At 44.0% G+C, this 22854-nt stretch overlaps 1 protein-coding gene across 7 annotated transcripts in view; it reads right to left on the bottom strand.

Annotated features, from left to right (window-relative positions):
• The window catches only part of AFF2 (ALF transcription elongation factor 2), a 399262-nt gene extending 376408 nt beyond the window's left edge, over positions 1 to 22854 (bottom strand). For 2 of the 7 annotated variants that reach the window (XM_083486218.1, XM_083486223.1), the window contains exon 1: positions 22468 to 22854. In XM_083486218.1, the coding sequence (XP_083342344.1) occupies positions 22468 to 22514 (47 nt within the window). In that variant the 5' untranslated portion in view covers positions 22515 to 22854. The remainder of the gene's footprint in view (positions 1 to 22467) is intronic. The other 5 variants (XM_083486217.1, XM_083486219.1, XM_083486214.1 and 2 more) reach the window with 3 other exon arrangements.

Here is a 22854-nt window from a genome sequence, read left to right as displayed (position 1 = left end):
CTTTCTACACACCCCTCTCCCTTTCTACCATCTAATCAGGCAAGAGGCATAATCAGGGTCCAAAGTAGGGCAGGTGATCGCCGTGGCCTGGGGAAGGTGTGCAAGCTGGGGAGTGTCCTGAAGGCCATACAGAGGGCCTGCAGGGCCACATTTGAACCCGAGGTTCTGCGTCCTAGCATAAAAAGGGGGGGTCCAGTCACATTTAAGGAAGATCATTCTAGCAACTGTTCTGAGCCATGACAGATGATCAGAGCTTGCAGGTTCAGAGAGACAGGATGCCACTGAATTGCAGCTGGGAAGGAAAGGTGAGCTATTGTCACCATGGCTCGCTTGTGCATAGGGATGGAGAAGTCCAAATTTTTAAAGCCAACTGACCTCATTAATAGCTCCCAAACTAATGCATGCATCAGGATGTAATTCACACTTCTCCAAATTTTGGAGTAGTTATTGTTTTTTTAAAATATGCCAAATGTACCAAAATGTTTCTTTTTAAAATAAAATACTCAATTTAGGGAATGTGTACATTGAGATTAAATGTATATTAAAATAGGTATTCAAATATGACTGTGTGTAGGTTTTTTTTTTTTAAAAAAAAAAGATAAATAAAAAAATAAAAATGCAGAATTTTGATGGATTTATGAATGAACATTTGAGAACGGACACAGACCTGAAATGGACTGATTTATCCATTCCAAACTTATGGGCTTCCCAGAGGCTACACCTTGCTATCTTCAACCTGGTGGTTAGCAGGGGTACCAAGAGGATTTTCTGTGCCCAGTAGCCTACACTGCATGCGAATTACAGGCCCTCTGCCCCACTTGCAAAAGATGACATAGATGACATAGATTTGCATTAAGAATGTGCATGTGCTTTGCATTGTTGCAAATGTGTTTTTTCTTTTTTTGCAGGCAGAGTGGAAGGCCTAAATATGTTGGTGGCCACAAATATTAGAAAATGTCTAATGGACATGTGAACAGGTGAACATCTGGCTTTGTAGGTCAAGCTGAAGCAGAGCTCCTGGAGAGCCCAATCTGATGCTGCCACCTACAATGTTATTCTTTTTAAACTTTATTCTTCTTAAACATGTATCATGGTGGGGGGGGAGGTTACAAGCACTTGCCCCTTATACCCCTGCCCAGTCACTTCATTCCTTTGAAGGGGCACTGTGAAGAGTTCCAGATGCCCCAGAGGATGACATCATCTAGAAACTGGGCCTTAACTTATATTTCCAGCAATAAGGATTCAGCTTCTGAATGAACTCAGACACAAGAGCCTCACATTTTGGCTTTTAGGTGGTTATTGAAAGCTTTTAAAGAGTACATTCACCAACAATCACTTTTCTTATCAAGAAATGGGAAGCCTACGGAGATGGTTTCGTGAGATTTACAGGCTCTATTTGAAATCAAAGGTTATTCTATGTACTGCCGTTAAGGACTGTTAATGGTACTTGATAATATTGATGTCACTCTTTATGTAAAGCAATATAATTAGTAATGCTGTTACTCCTATACTTCCTTTGTTGCCCTAATTGCATCACCATAAACATAATTTACTCCAGAGGAATAGAGAAGAGAATAGTGTGTGTTTGTGTGTTCAGTTGCTGGTTCCTCCTCCCAGCACGTCCACCGAAAGGCACAGAGCAGAGATGCAAAAGGCTACTTGTGCTTTCCAGCACCAATGATACAAGCAACTCTGAGATTTCCTGACCTAAGTAACAAACTCAACACGGAAGGCAATATATCAAACTGACAGTATCACCGTGAAAGGAGTGAGAGAGGCGGAGGAATGGAAGAAAAGGCTCAAAGTGTGACTGTTGCAGTCACCCATGGTGTTCGCCTGGAACTCTTGATTGATGACCCACCCAGAATCAGCAGAGAGATCCTGCAAGGTTGAATTCCAAGACTGGAACTGGAATTTGGTCTCAGAGCTAGCAGGGGGGGTGGGGTAGGTGGGGGTAAATTCCATACCACCTCAGACCTTATTAGCCATTTTGCAGCAAAGGAAGTGGAGGAACAGCAGGGCTGGCTCAAGAAATGCAAGAAAGGGGCACGGTGGTATTCCCCTGTCCCACAATTCCACTTGCAGAAGGCAAATAGACCAGCAGTTGAATCTTACTTCAACACTGGTGTCAACCATTGCACCTGATTAGCACAGGACTAGTTTGGAGGGTATACAACAGGCTATACACAGCCATGCGCTCTAGGGTGGGGCTCAGAAAAAATGTTTGTGGGTGCTGTCATCACCCCTATAATCTGCCACCTGAGCAGGCTGCCTCAGTCTAGCAAATGACAGTACAAGCCCTGCAGAAACAACCACTTGATAGAATCCCAGAGCTCAAAGATCTCTCACCGCACACAGAGCCAACTCAGTCAGTTGACCAGCCAGATTTTGTCAACTGACCTCCTATTTATTATTTGACTGCTATCAAAATACTCCATGAAGCCAAGAGCACCCTTGTGTAAGCAGCGCTCTCCTTTTTCCATTGCATCATTATGGAATTCAGTGCCAATAAGGAAAAAGTGAGAGCCCTTTGCTCCTCAGTCTGGCAGGACATAGGAAAACAGGAAGCTGCTTTATACTGAGTCAGACCAGTTGGTCAGCCTAGCTCTGAGTTGTCCCAGACCCTCCAAGTGTCCCTATTTTCCAGGGAGGTCCCTGATTTAGAGAAGCCATCCTGGTTTCTGATTTGATCCCGGAATGTTCCACTTTTCCCTAGGATGTCCCTGTTTTCATAGGAGAAATGTTGGAGGGTATGGAGGTATCCAACCCCTGAGCCATCTGAAGGCAAACCTGTATAGGGAAGTTTTTTATGTTTAATGTTTAATTATGTTTTTATATATGTTGGAAGCTGCCCAGAGTGGCTGGGGCAACCCAGTTAGATGTGTGGGGTATAAATAGTAAAATTATCATTATAGAATGGGATGTCCCTATTTTCATTAGAGAAATGTTGGAGGGTATGTTGTCCACACTAAGGGGCAGTGGTTCTCCAGGATTTCAAATGGGGGTCCCTCCCAGCCTTATCTGGAGATGCGGGGGATTGGACATAGGACCTTCTGCATGCAAAGCAGATGCTTGGCCAATGAGCTATGTTCCTTCCCATAGACCCTACTTAGGGTCACACATGTGCCACTCTCGTTTTTCTGCCTAGAAAGTCTCCACTTTCTCCCATTCTAATTAAACCCTAAGACTCAGAAACACAAATACAGCGAATGCATTTAAAGCAAGACTAAAACCTAGCATGTGGACGCTCATGGGAAAGACCCATTTATCCAGCAGGGAAAGCCTGTCGTAACAAAAATATCTCAACCAGAGACCCTTGAGAACCATTGGCAGTCAGAGTAGCCCCATACAGGAGATAATGGACAAACCTATACTGGTGAGTTATAACGTTATAAATGTGTTATAGAAATGTGACACCAGGGGGCGCTGTACAGCAGTCAATGGAAAATTGCATTAAGAGCTATATAACTTTTTTTCTTAGCTTTTTTAATTTTTATTTAGATCAGTGTAGATCCAGCCAATGTTTACAGGCTGCAGGCAGGGTAGAACAGGGGTAGCTGCCAGATGTTGCTGGACTCCAAATTCCATCAGTCCCAGCCAGCATGGTCAGTGGAGAGGAATGAAAGGAGTTGTAGTCCAACAAAATCTGGAGGCCTGCAGGATTCTCACTTCTGGTGTAGAGAGAAACCCTGTCCATGTAGCAGCCATAGATATGATGTAGTGATGTGTAAGAGAGCAGTGTCTGGCCCTGCATGAGCCATACATTTCAATGGAGTAGGTGAAACCAGCTGAGTGCCTTGTGCATGACTTGGGAAGGGCAGTAGCTCAGGGGCAGAGCATCTGCCTTCCATGCAGAAGGTGCCAGGCTCTCTGGAGTGACCTTGAGCCTGCAGCTATGTCTTAGTCTAGCCTACCTCACAGGGTTGTTGTGAGGAGAAGACCTAGAGAGGGAGAACCACCACCTTGGGCTCCATAGAAGAAGCAAGCGAAATAAATAATGTGCTATCAATAGGTGTTGACCAATATTCGGGAGAGCTCTAAAGGTTTGAAAGAAGATTGTGTTGGTACTGTTCTTGTTATTGAAAATCGGGGCGTATTTCTTCTAGCTGCCTTCCCTTTCTAAACTCCCCATCCCTTTCTCCAACTAGCTTGTTTCTAGAGCGGATTTTATTATTGTTATTTGGAAGAGCGATTGTTTCTTTCAGGAAGAGGCATATCCTTTTCCGCCTTGGCATAAATTACACACAAGCTAGATTTATGTACAATGCAGGGGTCCCCTCAGAATTGGCCTCCTTGGTATGTGAGTGCAACCGCAGGCTTAAAGTCTACTTTTCCTATTAAAGTTTTGGTGTTTAATTAAAATTGTCTTTAATTAAAATGCAAATATTCCAGGACTTCAACAATAAATTGTTTACACTAGACTGAGAAACAACTCTCAAAGGCTTTAGAGGTGGGAGGGGGGGACCCTAACATTGCTGGCTGAACACTCAGACTTTACTCTTCAGTGGAGAGATGCTTTTCTCTCTCTACAGATTGGCTTAATCTGTTCTAAACAAATGAAACCTATCCCAGCCTGTATCAAAGATACATGTATAGAATGTGAAACAATTCCTAACGTTATCTGCAAATAATTCCCAACGTAAAGCAAATAATTGGAATACTTCAAACTCCTTTGTTAGGGTTATTTCAAACAGTGATTTTTTTAAAAAAAAAACCTGCCCAAAGTTGTTGGTTTTTTACCAATTTTCGCCCAGACACTGCTGCCGACTGCAGTATTTCGGATACGTCCAGGAAATTCCGGACGTATGGAAACACACACACACCCCCAGCCAGCCACAGGTAGAGCACGGCACGGCTGATAAAAAAAATGTACCCACATTCATATTCATAAAACACTACCAGAAACACAACAGTCCTCAAAGCGTAGTTCAAGAAGAATCTTGATCCATCTTGTCAGTAAATGTTGTGTGCTGTTTGCATGTTCCATGTTCCATGTGTGCTAGTAATGGATAGATATGTGAATCTGATGGTCATGCATCCTACTTCATCAAGGACAGCCCTCCATTTGAAGGAACCATCCGTTTGCAGGCCTTCAGGTTAAAAGATAAATAACTCTTAACAAGAAAGGGCAGAAGCCTTGAACTCAGCACCTGGATAGCAGATGGAGCAGTCACACAGGTCTCCTGCTCAGTCTTACCCCAGTATGGTGAAATTGCATATCTCTTTCCATTTTAGTGGCTACTTCTAAATTTGGGTCCAAAAGTTAGCACATGCAGGGAGGAGGGTTTCCCCCACCATATCTTTATGCTTCTGTTCTCTCTTTTTTGGGGGGGGGGTGATACACCTTGTCGTGGGTGGAAGGGTGTGAAGAAACGAAAAGGAAGTGAAAGTGTGAGGAAAGCCAATGGGCTAGGCCCTTGCCACTCAATTCTCACTCCCTATCCTGACCAGGCAATGTTTGCTAGAGAAGGACTCATGGGCATATGGCACAGGAAGTCTATTGGTCCACCTAGTTCAGTATTGTCAGCACTGACTGGCAGCAGTTCTTCCAGGTTCCAGGCATAGGCCTCTCCAAGCCTTACCTGGAGATGTGACAGGGGACTGAACCTGGGACCTCCTGCATGCAAAACAGATGTTCTACCACTGAGCTATGGCTGGTGCAGGACATGCCACAGGGCTTTTGAATATTGTGCCAATACCACTGGCTGGAGTCACAGAAAAACAGTTTCCACACCAAGACTGCAATGTAGAAAGAGCACCTCGGTCTCCTTCAATCCAGCTGGAATTATAAACCATGCAAAGCAGTATCATAGCCATGTGTGAAAAGCATACAAAACATTGCATTATCTGTATATTTGTCTCAATAAGCTATAATTATATTTTTTCTTCTTTTTTTGTTAAAAAGGGAAGCAGCCCTCCAAGATTGTAGATACCCATCTTTCTAAGCCCTGCTAAAACCTCGAAACACAACAATTACAGAAAGTAAACAGCCGTAATTGTACACTAAATGCCTTTTTAAAGAGCCAAACGGTGCGTTTATAAGCTTTAACTCCCACTCGCTGTGACTCTAGAACAAACAGTACATTAGTGAACACAGAAACGAGGGGGAATAAAAGAGAAAAAGCCCTAAAGCTCTTTTTTCCAAGCAAAGAGTTCTTGCAATTTCCCTGAAAACTTCTGCGTATGTGTGTGAAACTTAGTGAGCTTAATACATGATTGCATCTGCAGAAAATAATTGCTTCGCATAAAACACAAAAACTAATTTGGAAACAAAAATATATATTCTAATTGGTGCTCCCCAGTAAGGGGAGGGGGAGGGGGAGGGGGAAAGGAATCTAAGGAAATAGGTTTTGCCTTATTCCTGCAGCCACCATTACACACTTCACATTTCTTTAGAAGCAATAATGATAAAGGCAGACATAAAGAAAGGCACTTTGTAAGCACCCACATTACATTCAACACAAGTGTACGTTCTCTCTAGAGAGTCAGGGTCAAGTAAGGAGACACACAGCTCTGCAAGCATAGAGGAGAAGTGCCGCCCTGCATCCCGCTAATTGGCTAGCCTTCTGTGATGTCACCAAGAAACCCCACCTCCCCTTAAATCCCTTGAACACTTTTGCTATTTAACAATGTTTTGTTTCGCTTTGCTTTTAAAAATACTAGCATGAATAATGAACACCATGCCCCATTTCTCAGCCCCATATGGCACAAAATGGAGTGGGGCGCCAATTCACTGATATGTGACATGATACTCGAGGCAATGTTGGTGGCGGACACTTCAGATTTCCTAGAATGCCGATTCAGAGGGGAGTTGGATTTTGCCTCCTGCCTCCAGCCCTTCAAATTTGGAATGAACTTTAAGCACTGAATGTTGCTCAGCGGCACAGCACTAAATGAACATTCACAGAGCACTTTTAAAGATATGAAAGGAGATAGAGAGGCATTAAACTGCGTTAGTGATCTACATGTCTGCCTTTTCACAGCACTGAGGAAGGCCAACTCATCCCACAACTAAGGGACCCACTGCAAAAAATCTCTTTTCATATCATGGCTCTCACTGCCCAAGCTTTTAGCACCTGTGGTCTGCACTCTTGACGCCAAAGAGCAGCTAAAAGTTTCACTTCTGTTTTAAACCACTCTGGCTTCCTCTTTCCCCTGGGACAGGTGGTCAGGGGGCCACGAGTGCCATTAAAGGCATGGCTATTTTTGTCCTTCCTTCATTTTCTTTACAAGCCTCAAATGAGTGTCAGGACGCGCTGCGTCCACATCCCAGAAAAGGAAAGGAACTGGATCAAAACCCAAGAGGTCTTCCACCATCAGCACAGCGAGCAAGTGAGATCTGCACCAAGTCAGTTACAGGTCAACTCAAGTCTGAATTCACCAACTGAGCTATGGGCTCCATTAAATCAGCCTCAGTCGCACCATGGTGTGGTACCACCAAATTGGTGCATTGTCGTGGGGAAGAGCATAGACTGCAAGATGAGAAGTCCTGATAAGGGACGGGGACTTGTTGGTTGTGGCTCCCCACTCTCTCCAGTGAAGTCTCCCTGGCGCCTTCATTGACATCCTCCCTGCGCCAGGTGATATCTTATCTCTTTTCCCAGGCTTTTTATGAACTATAATTTTTCTGTCTATGGGTGGACTCCCCCCCCCCACCATTGCTGCTTCTGTTTTATTTGGTTTATTTTATGGGCTACTGCATAGCTTTTTTATTGTAATGCATTCTTTTTTATGCCACACTTTATGCTTTTAAAATTTCGTAAGTCACTTGGAGGCTCCTTATGTTTCAAGCAATTACCTTCAGCATCGCAAATCCGACTCCAGGCATCAGCTCACTATACAGCCTCAATGAGGGGTCATCCTCCATGCCAGATTGTAATACTGTACAGTTATTAATGTCAGCCTACCTTACAAAGTTGTTGCAAGAGTTACATTGCAATCCAAAGCACGTTTAGTCAGGGTATGTTCCACTGGGCCAGATTCAGCTACTGAGTCCCACTTGCAGTAGTCCATACAAGGACTTCTGCTGGTGCAATAGGACTTCCCCCTGCTCATCTCTCCCTCCTGCTCCCATTGGTTGGGGGTGGGTGCGAAAACTGTTTGGGGTGTGGAGAGCAGGGTCATTCCATTTAGCAAGCTGAAATGCTTGTGCTAACAGAACAATTGCTATAGCACAATACTGAATCCCCCCACTAGTAAGTGTGTTTAAGATTGTAGAATGTTCAAAACATCTGCTATCATAAGCTAGCAGAATGTGTAATTTCAAAGCAAGGTTGGCTCCCATGCAAAACTATTTCTCCTGTCTACTTCTGCTGATCCAGAAAGCATGTTCTTTTCCTCCAGAGCCATTATTTTAAATGCATAGGAGGATATATGTAAGTTGTAATTAAACTACTTAATCAAAATGCATGCAAATTATTCGGACATACAACTTGTATGTCAGATGCCTTGGCTGGGCATCGTTTAACCTAAGTAACATTTCCAAATACAAAATCCAATAAAGATGGCTATTAATGGTACAAGTTGACACTCATAAGGAGGCCAATGAATATCTCCCAAGGCTATTAGTCTGAACTCTACCTTGTTTAACTGGAAATTACACATTTCGTTCAGGCAAATAATATCAGTCTGATCAAGCTCTCCATAATTAGCTGCCTTTATTAAGAGAGATGGCAGAAATGGTGTCACCAAGGAGCTTGCCTGCTGAGCTAGTGTTATCATCACCAGATACTCTCACCTGATCTTTCTAGGTGATCTACTCACCCTCTAATTGCTAAGCGCAGACACTTTAGCCAGAGCAATAACCGAGACAAGAAGCAGACTTACAGCGCAACTGCCAACCACAGATCACTTTAAGGACTCTGGGTCATGCACTGATAAACTTCTCACTGTGTCTGTTCTGCTTGGTTTTAGCCACTGCTGAACCATTTCCCTCAGAGGCACAAACATGGAATTTTTTTCTCTCTGCACTTTTAATTATGTTTAAACACACACACAAACAGCAGTGCTACTTGAGCCAAAATAGCTAAAGGAATGTTGTTTGCGTGTTGTTGTTCTGTTATTTAATGCTTGTACCATATTTTATAGCAGCCACTGTAACACTGGGTACAGGGTTAGACAAAGCAATCAGACAACAGTAAGATGGACTTAAGCATTGCTGTGCATGTGTGAATGCTGGCAAAGCCCTGAGGGGGTTTGTAATACACTGGGCTAGGTGCTAAAAGAGGACAGGGCTTGTGCACTTTAAGAGGGGATTTCAGCTTAGCAGAGCCAGCTCAGGCATTAGGCAGGATGAGGCTGCTGCCTCAGGTGGCAGAAGCTGCCAGGCAGCACACCCACAGGCTCCCCACCTGCCTGCCACCTCCACTGCAGGTGGAGAAGTGCTGTTGCCATCAGTATTGATTTTGGACAATATTGCATCCATTTAGGGCAAGATCTCAGCCAGTGACAATGGTGGTGGCGCTTCTCCACCAGTGGTGGATGCAGCAGGGCATGTGGTGGCAGTGGCAAGAAGAGGTGGTTGAGGGAGTGGCAGTGGCGGAACAGGAAATGCTGCCCCTGCCCTGTCCTTTTTTGCAACTGGCCACCCTATTTTTCTGAACAGGTGGCTCTGTTCTGATGAACCCTAAGAGTGGTATGGAAAGAAAGATCCCCCCCTCCCACTGTGCTACAATCCCATTTCCACCTATGAATCTATCAGCAGATCTAGGACACACCAAAGGTGGGGAGGGGGAGGCACTTGAAATGACACATATAATTATCTCATTAAATGCAATGCCACAAGAGGTGGCGAAAACCATTAACTCAGCTGACATTTTAAAAGGATTAGGTAAATTCAAAGAGGATAGCTCATGAAAGATGGAATGGAATTTACATCTACAGGCAGTGGTGACTGCTCCTCTAGGGCAAATGGGGCACTGCTCCACTAAACTCAGCCAGCAATCGCCTGCCAGTCTTTCTCTTTACAGTCAGTCTTTGGGGTGGCACTGAATGCCAGATTCCCCTTTGATCTTTGGTGTTGTCCCTGTAGATCTCAGCAAGGAGGAAGATGGAGCCCAAACTAGAATCATTTGGCTCTGCCTATCGTTGGCTCTGCCTCCACCTACTGTTGGGCTCTCTGCTTTCTGCCACAATAGACACCAGATGCTACTGTGCACAGGGGGAGTCTACTTCAAAATTCCAGGTGGAGCAGACAAACAACCAAGGCAGGCTGTTGTCTTCATGTACCCCAACCCCTGCCAGGGAGCTTCCCACCGGTATCTGGGGGTTGGCAGATGTAAACAGAAGCCCTCTGCAGACCTTCTCAACTCAACCCAGGGAAAGGTCAAGACTGAGCATGTTGGAACAATGTGTTTGTTGAAAGTGGGGCAGGAGGTTCCGCATGCATCCCTACCTCTCCCTCCTCCATGGATGTAGAGTCTGCATGTGTAGCACATGGTTGAACTCACCTTATGTTCTTGGCAAATGTGGTTCTCTGTGAGGCTCCTCTCTGTTTGCCCTTTCCATGGAAGGTCAGGAGAGTGGCAACACAAGACCTGGCCTTTTCAATGGAGGCTCCCTGCTTATGGAATGCTCTTCCCAGGGACGCTTGCCTAGCGCCATCTTTAGGCACTTGGGGGAAAGATTTCTTTTCCGCCAAGCATTTGGCTTTAATTATCTGTAGCCACCTTCAATAGGTGGGGTCATAGAATCATGGCAGTTTAGAGTTGGAAGGGACCTCAATGGTCATCTAGTCCAACCCCCTGCAATGCATTCATAAACCTCTGCTTAAAAACCTCCAAAGGAGGAGAGTCCACTACTTTCCAATGTGTTTTACTCCTGCCTTCTAAAAAGGAATTAGGTTTTGATTTTACTCTGTTTTAGTTTTATGCTAGTTTTACAGTACACGTTATTCTCTTTGAGTTATTTTTTTGGGGGAAGTGACTAATAATTTTAATTAATAAGAATATAAAGTTGCATTGCAGGGGGTTAGATTAGATGATGCTTTGTGTCCCTTCCAACTGTACAATACTATGAAATCATCATCATCATGTATGTTCATGCAATAAGATTGCTTGCCATTCCAGAGCAGGGTCTTCTTGGTCGCATAAATAAATAATATTACGAAACAATTTTTTGTAAGCTAGGTAGAAAAACAAGCCATAAGGGAAGCTGTTGCCATGGTTTGTTGCTTCTGCTGTTGTTTTTACTACGAACGCTATGTGTTCCATGCTAGAAAAAAACCCCAGTGAAATTGGACAATTTGAGGTGTCGGCAACAGGCTGAAAGAGCAGAGAAATTTAGGAACAAAGAGAGATGAAGACTATTAAGTGTGCAAGTAGAGCCCCTCCAGCAGGAGCAGCTCGTGACATTTTCTTTTCTTTTGAGAAGGGCAAAATAATTCCCCCTCTACCCATTTAAAGCAGAGAAGATGAACCTTTTGCAGCATAAGGACTGCATTCCCTCCTTGGCACTGGTGGACAGGACCACAGACAAAAAGAGGTGGAACAATGGATGCAAATTTTACCTTTGTACAACAGAGTAATTTCTACACAGATTCACATGCCCCTCTCTATCCTCCATCCAGACAAGGAAGAGGCATTATTTGTGTTCATCATCACATTCCATCTGGACATAAACATTCAGGGTGCAAAGCAGGACTGGTGAGTGATGTGGCTTGGGGAGAAGGGATGAAGCCTATGGAAAACCAAGAAGGAGCCCCAGGAATGAGGTTCCCTACCCTTGGTGTACAGAAACCACCATTCTACATAGAGTTCTCCACCTCACTTGACATCAATGGCATTTTTCATCCAAAGGAATGCACACAGCAGATAGGTAGTGCTTTATTGTCAACGATCACACTTACAGTCACTTGTAAAGCTCTGGATTCCTACGCACACCAGCCTAGTGTCTAGGAAACTATTCCAAGGTAAGCACTCTACAGAGCAGTTACAGCAACAGGGGACCACTCCCCTCCATCAGTTTATGTATCTTTCCCCAGCAGGCTGCATACATGCAGCCAGAGGCTACACCTGTGTGGAAACTTCCTCTGCTCATCTGTCTTCAACCCACTCCTGGTTCTGGGAGGCAGTGGTGAAGGAGAGGGTGGGGAAGCACCTGGCCCTTCACTTGCCTGACCCACACCTTCCTTGTCTTTTTCAGACCCATCCTGTGCTCCACCCACCAGCTCTGAAGCTTCACTTGCCTCTGACTCTTGCCTCCTTGCTGGTACAGTTCCCCACAAATCACTGACCCCCTCTTCCAAGTCAACACTCCAGCCCTGCTTCTGCCTCCACCCCCGGTGCACACTTGTCAGCATCCTGCCAGTCCCTGACACTTGAATGTAGAAGGTTAATATAGGGGAGGTCAGGCAGAGCTATTGTCACACAGAGCTCTGCCTTCCAGCATCCTGCCATTACTCTTAGCAACCACATCTGCTACAGCCTGAGGCAGCTACCTCACTCTGAGGCACGATAGAGCTGGCCCTGTCTACTAGATCAGACCTAAGGACCTTCTAGTCTAACATTTTCCCTTCACATTGGCCAACCAGAAGTCTACAAGAATCCCACAAGACAAAGGGTGAAAGCACCATACTTTGCCTAAATTTCATAGCTAAGTCTTGCTTCTTTCTTAAGCCCCATGGCCAGTTGCTTCCAACAACAAAAGCAGTATTTAACTTTGGTGGTTAATCCTACCCGGCCTTAATCTAGCACACAAATATATACAGAGGACCACAAACAAACAAATAACTATCCTCAGAAATGCCAGGGGATGTGTGGTGGTGATGGGGAATACGTTATAAAGAAATGAAGGGCTTTGCATTACTGTCTTTCCTAATGAGATAGAAAGTGGCAGATGTAAAAGATTTCATTCAGCCAACAATCTCTTTTTATGATATGAATAAACTACTCAAACAGATTTAATCCCTTACTAAATCAGATTATGAAAGGCAGACAAAATCACAATTTTATTCAATATGCCATTTTATCCTGTGTGACTAATGCATTATTTGTATGAAGTTAAAGTGGAGCTTTGAAGAAAGGGGATGGGCGGTGGGGAAATACCCTATGAAATAAATCAAACACTTCTCCTTTGTATAATCTTAACAGACAGATCCCATTAAGATTCCGTTATACGTAGCTGTTGGTTAAAATCATTGACCAGCATCCTTATAAATTAATCAGCTGAGGTAATGCTGCCTTGGCTGTCAACATTTACTCCTAATCTACATTTAAAATTCACTTTGGCTTTGCAAGTCCCCCGCCCACTGAAATAAGTTAATCGGCCCTCCCTCTTCTGTTGAAGAGTCACGAAAAGCAGAATCTCTGCAGAAGCTCCAGCACAGGAGTGGATAACCTGCTTTCACCTCACATCCTCTTCTGCAAAGCCTTCAGAGGGCCACATGCCAGTGGTAGGTAGGGCCAAAAGCAGAAGTGGGTGGAGCAATCTATGTTAATGTTACCTTTGTACAGTATATTAGTTTCAGGAGTGGTACATCCTGTTTTGCCACTTGAGGTGAAACAGAAAGTGCTGCTTTTCCTTGCTGCTCGTGCCACCAGTGCCACCTGCCCTCCCTGCTCTGCTGCCGCTGTGCACCCTGCCACATCCAATTCCACCAATTTCAGGCTAGATGGCATCAATCTGGGGCAAGAGCTCACCCAAAATCATGTGACATCTTCCACATCCCACAAGATCTTACCAGAAATTGGTGCTGAAATTGTCCAACATTGGCAGCACGGCAGGCAGGGCGCCTGCAGGAATGTCACCTCAAGGGCATCTGCCACCTGAGGCAGTGACCTCACCCTGTCTAATGGCTGGGCTGCCTCTGGTTAGTTTCTTCACATTCATGCTTCCCTCTCGATTCTCCCTCTAGATAAGCAAGGCACACGATCGGAGTTCAAGAACACATTTACAGCCAAGCAAAAACACTCAAGGAGAATGCAAAGGATGGCTGCTGAGGGTTGTAGCTCAGGACCATTCACAGCCTAGGGAGAATCATGAGGCCAAGATGGAATGCTCAGGAAAGCCCATCATATCCCACAATCCCTGACGACTGGCCATGCTAGCTAAGGGGTGCAGGACTTGTGGCCCTCCAAACACTGCTAGACTGCAACTCCCATCAACCTTGATAATTGTTCATGCTGGTTGAGGCTGATGGGAGCTGGAGCCTACCAATATTTGGAGGGGTACAGGTTTCCTACCCTCCCAGGGTAATTGTTGGCCTGTTTCTCCTGAAGTGGTACAGTCCGAGGAGAGCTGCATCTTTTCCTTTGTCTGTTTCTGAACATGTGTAGGCTCTTGGCTTCTACACACAACTCCATTCAAGTGGGCAGTTCAGACAAGCCGTAGATAAGCATTCAAATGTTTGCTTGGCCAGGATCCAAAATAATAATTTGTAGAGCAAGGCATTCCCCTTTACGAAGCATGCACACTAGGGAATGTACTTAACTGATCTCCGCGGGACTTCCTTCAACTTAAGATTGTAACGCAAGTTAATATAAAAATCACCTGATGGATTTACCCAAAGGCCCCTCTTTTCCTCCATCCTGTTCATGCAGTGGCCAAGCAAAAGCCCCAAAACAGGACCTGAGTGCAGCAGCTATCTCCCCACCTGTGATTACCAGAATCTGGCATTCAGAAGCATATTGCCTCAAACGGCAGAGGTACAACATAGCCCTAGTTACTCACTTGGCTGTCCAGCATACCTTTCAGGCATTTCTCAACTTAAGGTCACTGGATCATTACAAGTCATCCGAAGCAGACTTCAAATCCCTGCTGACAAGGAATTTGTTTTTCTCTTCCCTCCCTCCTCTTCTGATATCCTTTTATCTCTAGATATCTCCATTAGTCTGTAGATAATCAGGGTCAGGGAGTTCATGTCCAAGAGACACTGCAACAATTTAAACAACTCTTTGAATTGCCAAGCATCATTAGCCAGCTACCTTTGGATAGTAAAAGCTTTCAAGTTGTTAGGTATTCCTTAGTTCCCTTTGTGGGCAGAGTACTGAACTGAAAACGATAGGAGGGTGGTTGTTTTTTAAAAAAATAAAAGAAAAAGCTTAGTTGAGCGGACTGAATCTGACAGAAAATATCAGGATTTTTTTTCCAATCTGAGGGCCACATTCCATTCAGGGCAACCTTTCAGGAGCCACATTCCAGTAGTGAGTGGGTAAAGAGGCAAAAACGGGTGAGACAATGAAAGTGAGTTTTAGCCTTTTTCGAATAGGTTACATTACATTGAACACATCACTTGACTGGAGAACTTGCACCGTAAAACATGGAGAAGTGCAAATTTTGAAGGGCAGCTGTGTTTGCGCTTACATATTGTTTCAGAAAGTGCAAATAATGTAGGTTCACCTTTAAATACGTACTAAATCAAATTTATCCCCCACCACTAATCTCATGAAAGATGCACTGCCACAAATAATAATTCCCTCCTCCATTCCCAATGCACTGGAATGAGTACATTCTTTATATAGCCAAAACAGTCTCAGTCAAACACAAGATTTTAATGTTGATGCTTCCAGCAACCAATACATACCGTGTGTGTGTGTGTGTGTGTGTTTCTGCTGGTTAAGTTACTTTAGATGGTATCAGGTAATAATATTTGGAGAGTAGGTCTTTGAGAAGAAGAAAGTGAGCCTGAAAAACATTTCAAACTCCTAGGAAATACCATCATTTAACCCAGACATAGGCAACCTTCGGCCCTCCAGATGTTTTGGCTTACAACTCCCATGATCCCTAGCTCACAGGACCAGTGGTCAGGGATGATGGGAATTGTAGTCCAAAACATCTGGAGGGCCAAAGGTTGCCTATGCCTGATTTAACCAGTCACTTGTTTGGAGTTTCCAGTTGCCGATGGAAAATCTGTATACAGATAAGTCAGTAACAGAGCATGGAACATAGGTAAATGCCTTCTACCGAGTCAGACTACTGGTCTATCTCATTCAGTATTGTCTACACTGACTGGTAACAGGTCTCCAGGGTTTCAGGTAGGGTTCTCTCCCAGCCTACCTGGAGATGCCAGGGATTGAACCTGGGACCTTCTACATGCAAAGCAGATGCTCTGCCACTGAGCTACAGCCACTCCCTGGTGATAGATGTGGCCTGGGGTGGGAATGTGGCCTCAGGATTGTCCCAGAAGGCCATATTCAACCTCCTGGCCTGAGGTCCTTCACCCTTGATACATGGATGTTGATTAGGGCAAGTCGTTCTACCAAGCCAATAGGTGAGATATCTTGGAGACCAAAAAGAAAGGAAGGAGGGTACGTCTTCCTAAGTGCTTTCCATTTATTTTCTAAATGAGATAATAAATCTGGGACTTTTTGAAAAACAAACAATTATACACATAATTCAGCACAGGGATGGGGAACCTGTAGTACTTCGGATGTTGTTGAACTCCCAACTTTCTGCATGCAGCGCCTGAGCTTAAGTCCGAGGGCATTTGAGGCTCTACCCTGCAATCTTACACTCAAACGGCACATACCCACCTCCATCTGATTTACATGGGGCTTATGTATGTACAGTGCAACCAACATTTACATAAAGCTGTCCAAAAATTCTGGATTCTTTTCTTTTCACTTCTTAAAAGCTCACTCTTTTGTTTTAGTCCATTCTTGATTTCTCTGCTTTTTTTAAAAAAACAACACCCCGCAACATTCTTAGGTTACTCATTAGTAAAACAACCCACCCCTAAATCACACTTACTTCATCATTTTGACTCATCAGTGGCATACAAGGCTGTGTGTTTTGCAAACACCAGGATCCACTCTGGTTTAACATCCTTTGCAATCTCATGGAAGACCAGGAAAAATTTAGTATGTTACGGCATAATCAATTGCGGGGCTTATTCCACCCTCCCAAGCCTCAAACCGGACTGTATTTTATTTCCTCCTAGACTCAGCTGCTCATTCTGACAGATCCTAATCCTTCAACCACATGCAAGGAGCATGGTGAGTAATTCCTTTATGTTTGGGAGTGGGGAAACTGAAAATGATCCTAAATAATTACTTTGGGGATGTGCCTAATACAAATTCCCTAAATAAACACACTTTAACTTCCAAAAAGAGAACAGAAGGGGAAAGAGATGGGATTTCTTTTGTTAATGAGTATTCCATTCAGTATTTCAATTTCCTCCAACTCCTACCGCGGAAAAAAAGGGGGGGGGGAATCTATCTACTCCATTTCACACGTACCCATTAGGCAACATTGAACCATCCCGGTGTTCAGAGGGAAACAGTTATTTAATAAGTGATTTGAGGCCTCAGGGCAGTAAAGCACAGTAACTGAGAAGGCATCCCAGGGCAGCGTATTGGAGGGAGAGAGGTGGGAAGAAGGGAAGAAGCACTCACAAATGTGCTGATGTAGAGACCAAAAACAGTTCACCTTTGTCTGGCAAGCAAGCAGGGTTCCCCACTCCCAGTTGAGGAAGTAGGTTTGACGGAATGCCCTGGTGGGGAGCAGGTAGCTTGGTTTAGGAGAGAGGCATGGGGGGGGGAATATGGGGAGTGAAGGAGACCTGACCTACAGATGTTCCATTCTCAGCTCCACCAGCTACAGGGCAACTTCTGACCTTTCTATTTATGTTACAGTTTAGTGAGTTTAAGCTTCTTGAATAAATGTCCAGTTTTCTTCCCCGTTTGATGCAATTGATGTCTGGTGTAAATCAACCTCTCTTTTTTATGAGGTAAACAAACAAACAAACAAAACCCTCTGAAGCATTATCTTTCCTTTTTTTGAAGGTGTGCTTTGATTCATTAAGGGAGTAGCCATTGTGCCATACTGCCTACCAAGTCTTATCTGGGAGCAACAGGGGCATTGCTAAGCAGTTAAAGGGGTGCTGCAACATTGCAGGTATTTGCACGGAAGTAAATTGAACTAATTTACAGGTACAGGTGCCTTGGGGGAAATTAAGGTGTAGGGTGTCTGGGGTTTCACCACAGCTGTGCTCGTCAGTTTCCCCACATGCCCTGTAAGCAAAGATTTTCTTTTTCTTTTTGAAAAAGTGGGAAGGAAAGAGTATCTGGGCCCTGCAGCAGAAGGCTGATAACTCAAGACTGCTTGTTAGCAGCAATACCCCGGACCATCAAACATAATAAGGACTTTTTTCTGTACCTAGGATTCTGCTGCAACACAAAAGCCAAATACACATTTCAGTATAAAATACTATTGATGCTAAGGAATGGCTGGTACATTATGGCTTGGCTAAAGTTACCTGATGGGCATGCTGCATTTTGAACCCAGGACTTCCCACCTCATGATCAACCACAGCACTTCAGACTCTGACAGTTCTCTTTCTTTGTCCTTATTTATTATTACTGTTTTTATATGTGCTGGAAGCTTCCCAGAGTGGCTGGGGAAACCCAGCCAGATGGGTGGGGCATAAATTGTTGTTGGTGATGATGGTGGTGGTGTTGTTATTGTTGTTATTTGTTTCCTGAACACACCTAGTGCCAACACTCTCTCTTCCTACAACAGCCCCATCAAAACCCATCCAGATTGTGGAGTTCCTAATTACCGACCCCTGGGCCTTCCTAACCTCCAGCCATCTTTAAATATAATATTCTATGTACCTTAGGAATCTGCCTTGCTTTGCTTAGTGCTGTAAAGTCCCATGGGCACAATGGAGACAAGAGGGGCAATCCTGTGACCCTCCAGGTGTTGCTGGACTCCAGCTCCCATCACCCCAGATCAAGGGTCATGTTGGCCAGAGCTGATGGGAGTTCCAAGTCCAACATTATCTGGTTCCACATTCCTCGTAAAGGACCAGGGAATATCAAAAAACAAAACTGGCTTGAGGAGAGCACTGTCACTCCATGTTGCCCGGGTTTCTTTCTGGGCCTCCACATCTCCATAAACAAGGTGGTGAAAGGTCCACTCAGACATGGGGGAAATTGTGCTGGTTTTCCTGATTAAAATGCTAGTGAAATTACCACTAAACTTCCATTTTTTTATGCCACTAGATTTCTAGAAGTGCCGACTATGTCATGTGGAAGCTCAAATATAATCTGGAAATTAACAGTTAGGAAAACATCAGGGAAATGAAATAAACTGCGATATGAATGTAGCCAAGGTAATTAGATTGATACAGAGCCTTATGTCTGTTAACATGTGTCATTTTCTAAGAGAGCCAGTAGTGGGCAGAGTTTTAATTTTGCATGGAAGGAAACCTGCCTTCAGATCCCCAGATAGCCACAATTTGCCTTGGATGGGCTTGGAACATTTGCTGTATTTTAGCTTAATATACCGAGAGGTAGTGGAGATAAAACTGGGGGTCTAAATAAATTCCAATCCAAGTTCCTTAGGTGAGGGGGGGAATGTAATGAATAAATAAATAGACAGGTACAATTTTACTTTGGGGTTCATTTGCAAGATGTACTATGAAACACATGTGGAGTTATCTGATACAGACCCCACCCCAAACCTATCATATAGCTTTTGGTCTTCCATTCCCAACATAATTATTATATTTATATAGCGTCATCAAGAGAAAACCAAACCTCAAACTAGCTCTCTGCCCCAAGCAGGTTACAATATAAATTTCCATTAAATCATATGCTTACACTAGTTTTGTATAAGTATCTGGATTTACAATCCCATTTCCTTAATGTAGTTGTGTCCTTGCACATTGACTGTGTGGAATAAGATGTACATATTGCAGTAATTCACTGCATATTTTTATCCCAGGGTTACAAACCCTTCTTCTTTCAGGTTAAGGGAGAGATTGGCTGCTGCTGTGTGCTCATCTCTGGCAAATTATCTTTTGTTGTTCCTTAAAGATAGAACTTAAGGCTACTTAGATGTAAATGCACAACAGTTAGCAGCCAGCATACATCAGAATTGTTTGCACTGGTCAATTCCAGCCCCAGTCTTATGCACTTGCTTGGGAGTAAGTGCCGCTGAAATCAGGGGGGCAAATTGCTGCAAAGCTCTGAGTGGATTGCCTATTGACCCAGGTTTAGTTTTGTGTTTTTTTTAAGCAGGATTTTAATGTACAGTTTCTTCCAACTTTGAGGAGCAAATGCACTCATTCCATAACTAGCTAATTAGCAGTAAACAAGGTAGAGGCACGAGCCTGATGCACAGGGTGAACAAAAGTTAAAAATGTAAATGTGTAGCAGTAGCCATTAAATTATAGATGACTATGGCTTATTTGGGGAGGGGATCATTCAGTGAGTCCCTATGCTGGCAAATTCTTCTCACCAGAAGAAAATAGTTTGGTGAACATCAACACAAATTCACAGAGACCCCAAGTGAGTGCATGTACACAACACCATGCAGACCCAAGCCCACCGAATTGATGCATTTGCCTATTATGGCACACAAGACGAAGAATTTATGGAGATACTCCATGCTGAGACACATATGAGATCAGAAGAGACGAACTCTCGAAAGAGCCCCTGCAGCCAAAAGCATCAGATGCCTTTAAAAAAATCAAAACGGCAATACTTTGATAAAGGAAGTTAATGGTGATCAGAAAAGAGGAGGAAATATTGTAACACTTGTCCACCCCCACCCCACCTCCACCAAAACCTCAACAACAAAAACACATGTTAACAGTTTCCTTCTTTCTCAAACACATCATTTCAACATTCACCATCCTGATCCCAGCCAGTGTTGGACTCTACAAACACCGCAACATGCTTCCTTTTCCAAACGACACCTCCATGCTCAGTTGTAACGGCTTCCATTAAATTAATGATGTTACCCACACCATAAATTAGGCAAATTGTATGCAAATACTGTTTGAGTAGCAATACAGTGGTTATCAGCTGTCTGCAAAAATAAATTAGTTTGGCAGGGTAAAGATACTGTGAAGCAGCATATTTAATTGAGCACTAATTTTATTGTGATTATTACTTTTAAGTAACAACGGCAAGGTTATTAAGTGACATAATGTGATAGCTTACACAGAGCTGATAAAACACTTCAGAAGATCCACAATGCTGGTTTGCTGATTAAAACTGATACCAAGTAATTTATGGTCCCAAGGACTGATTCTCAACCGCTATAAAAATAAAATAAATGAAAACATGACAGTGTTTCAGGGTTTTCAAGCTGGGCAACTACAGTATGTTTGACAAAGTGTCACTGATTAGCTTGATATAAAATCTATATGTTTTATTATTAGTATTTTCAACAATTATTTACTTAAAATGCCAGCAAATTAAAATGATTCTGCCCTTCTCTCAGCAAAACACATCATAATATTACCTATGTCGCCAAGATTTTTGCCAATCAGGCATGCAAAATGCAAATTTATTCATTTACTTACTTTGCTTGCCTGGTTAGTAAATTACAGCCTACCTCAAATGGCCACAATCCGGTTGCTCATTATTATTATTATTTTAAATTTTAGAGCGAAAGCACAAATTGCAACTTGTTAGCTTGGCAGAGTGAAACACAGAACCAGTCCAGACATTGGCAAATCATATTTAAATATTTATGGGCAACAAAGCACCTCTGTTTTCCAAGTTAAATACAGAATCAAATCACAACTTCTGCACTACTTCTGCTCTCCCAGTATCAACACCCCAATTTTTCTTTTCTTTTTTAAAGATGCCAAGCTTGATTTATTTTTTTGCAGCAAGTTCACAATAAAAACAACCAACACACACAACTCCCTTCTTCTTTGCAAATCACAACATATCTGAAATTCTAGAAAAGCATGGTAATGGTCAAGATATTTCCAAAGCTTATAAGTTAAAACAATAAGAGATCTGACAGTGACTAGGAAGGGGGGGGGGGACACTATCACTTCAGTTCTGGATCAGTAGAGGGGGTAGGAGGAGGGACAATCACAGGCAGTTTTGGAAAGGAGAGAGACAGAAATCTTGCAACTGACACCACTAAGCTGCACGTTTGAGAAAGCCACAATGAAGACAATGTATGAACAGTGTGGGGGAGTGTTGCTGGTTGGATAACCCCCCTTGGTTTTTGTTGCTTTTGGTTTGGTAGCCAACACACACACACACCCTTGCAACTTATCCCACAGGTTCAAGAAAGCATAGGTCCTGATACCTATTTTGAAACATGGAAAATGAAAGATGCGTGAACAACACCCCCACGCCCACCCCCCAAACACCACACGACCCCCAGGGGATCGGATTGAGTTGGGAATAGGTTCAAAGAGGGGGTTCAAATAATGGGATGCTAGAGCGGGTTCAAAGGAGGCGAGGCTATGCCGACTTCTTCCATAGATGCTGCCTGTTTTGCAAATGGACCACTTCCAAGTTGGAGCATCCTCCGAAAAACAGGGCATGCGACGCGCATCACGCACCTCCGGACAAAAACCACCACGGGTGCATGGCTCTCGATATTATTATTAAGGACAAGACACTGAGAAGGAGGGGAGAGGAAGATGCAACAAAAGGTTTCTAAGCTGCACTATTAATGATGCTAATAATAACAATAACAATAACAACAACAACCCGAAGGCATCGCAATAGGATGATGAAATTCAAGAGCGGGGTGGGAAATCAAACCTACCACTGCTGGTCCAAGTCCCAGTCCCTGAAAAAGTCGAATAGATCCATAGCGGTTGCGAAGGGAGGCAGGAGAGACTCCGAGCGCTGGCTGCCCCCCCTCCCCGGGTCCGCCTTCCCCCAGCCCGGCTAGGAGAAGTCACCGGGGCAGGGCAGGCTTAGCAGCGCATCTGGAGGGCGAGCTGGGCTTTCTCCCTTTCGCCGCGCTTGAGGGAGAAGCCGGGGCTGGCGATGGTCTCTCCGGCCGGAGGGGGGAGGAGGAAGGCAGCTCTGCTGCTGCTCTCAGCTCCTTCCGCTCGCTTCTGCTGGCTTCAGCTGTGGCTGCTGCTGCCGCCGCCACAGCCAGCAGCAGCCTGACTGACTGACTGACTCGCTGGCTGGCTGGCTGAGA

Source organism: Podarcis liolepis (assembly GCF_965112155.1).
Source record: "Podarcis liolepis genome assembly, chromosome: Z".
In the NCBI taxonomy this organism is placed as follows: Eukaryota; Metazoa; Chordata; class Lepidosauria; order Squamata; family Lacertidae; genus Podarcis; species Podarcis liolepis.
This window is presented reverse-complemented; position numbering and strand designations above follow the sequence as displayed.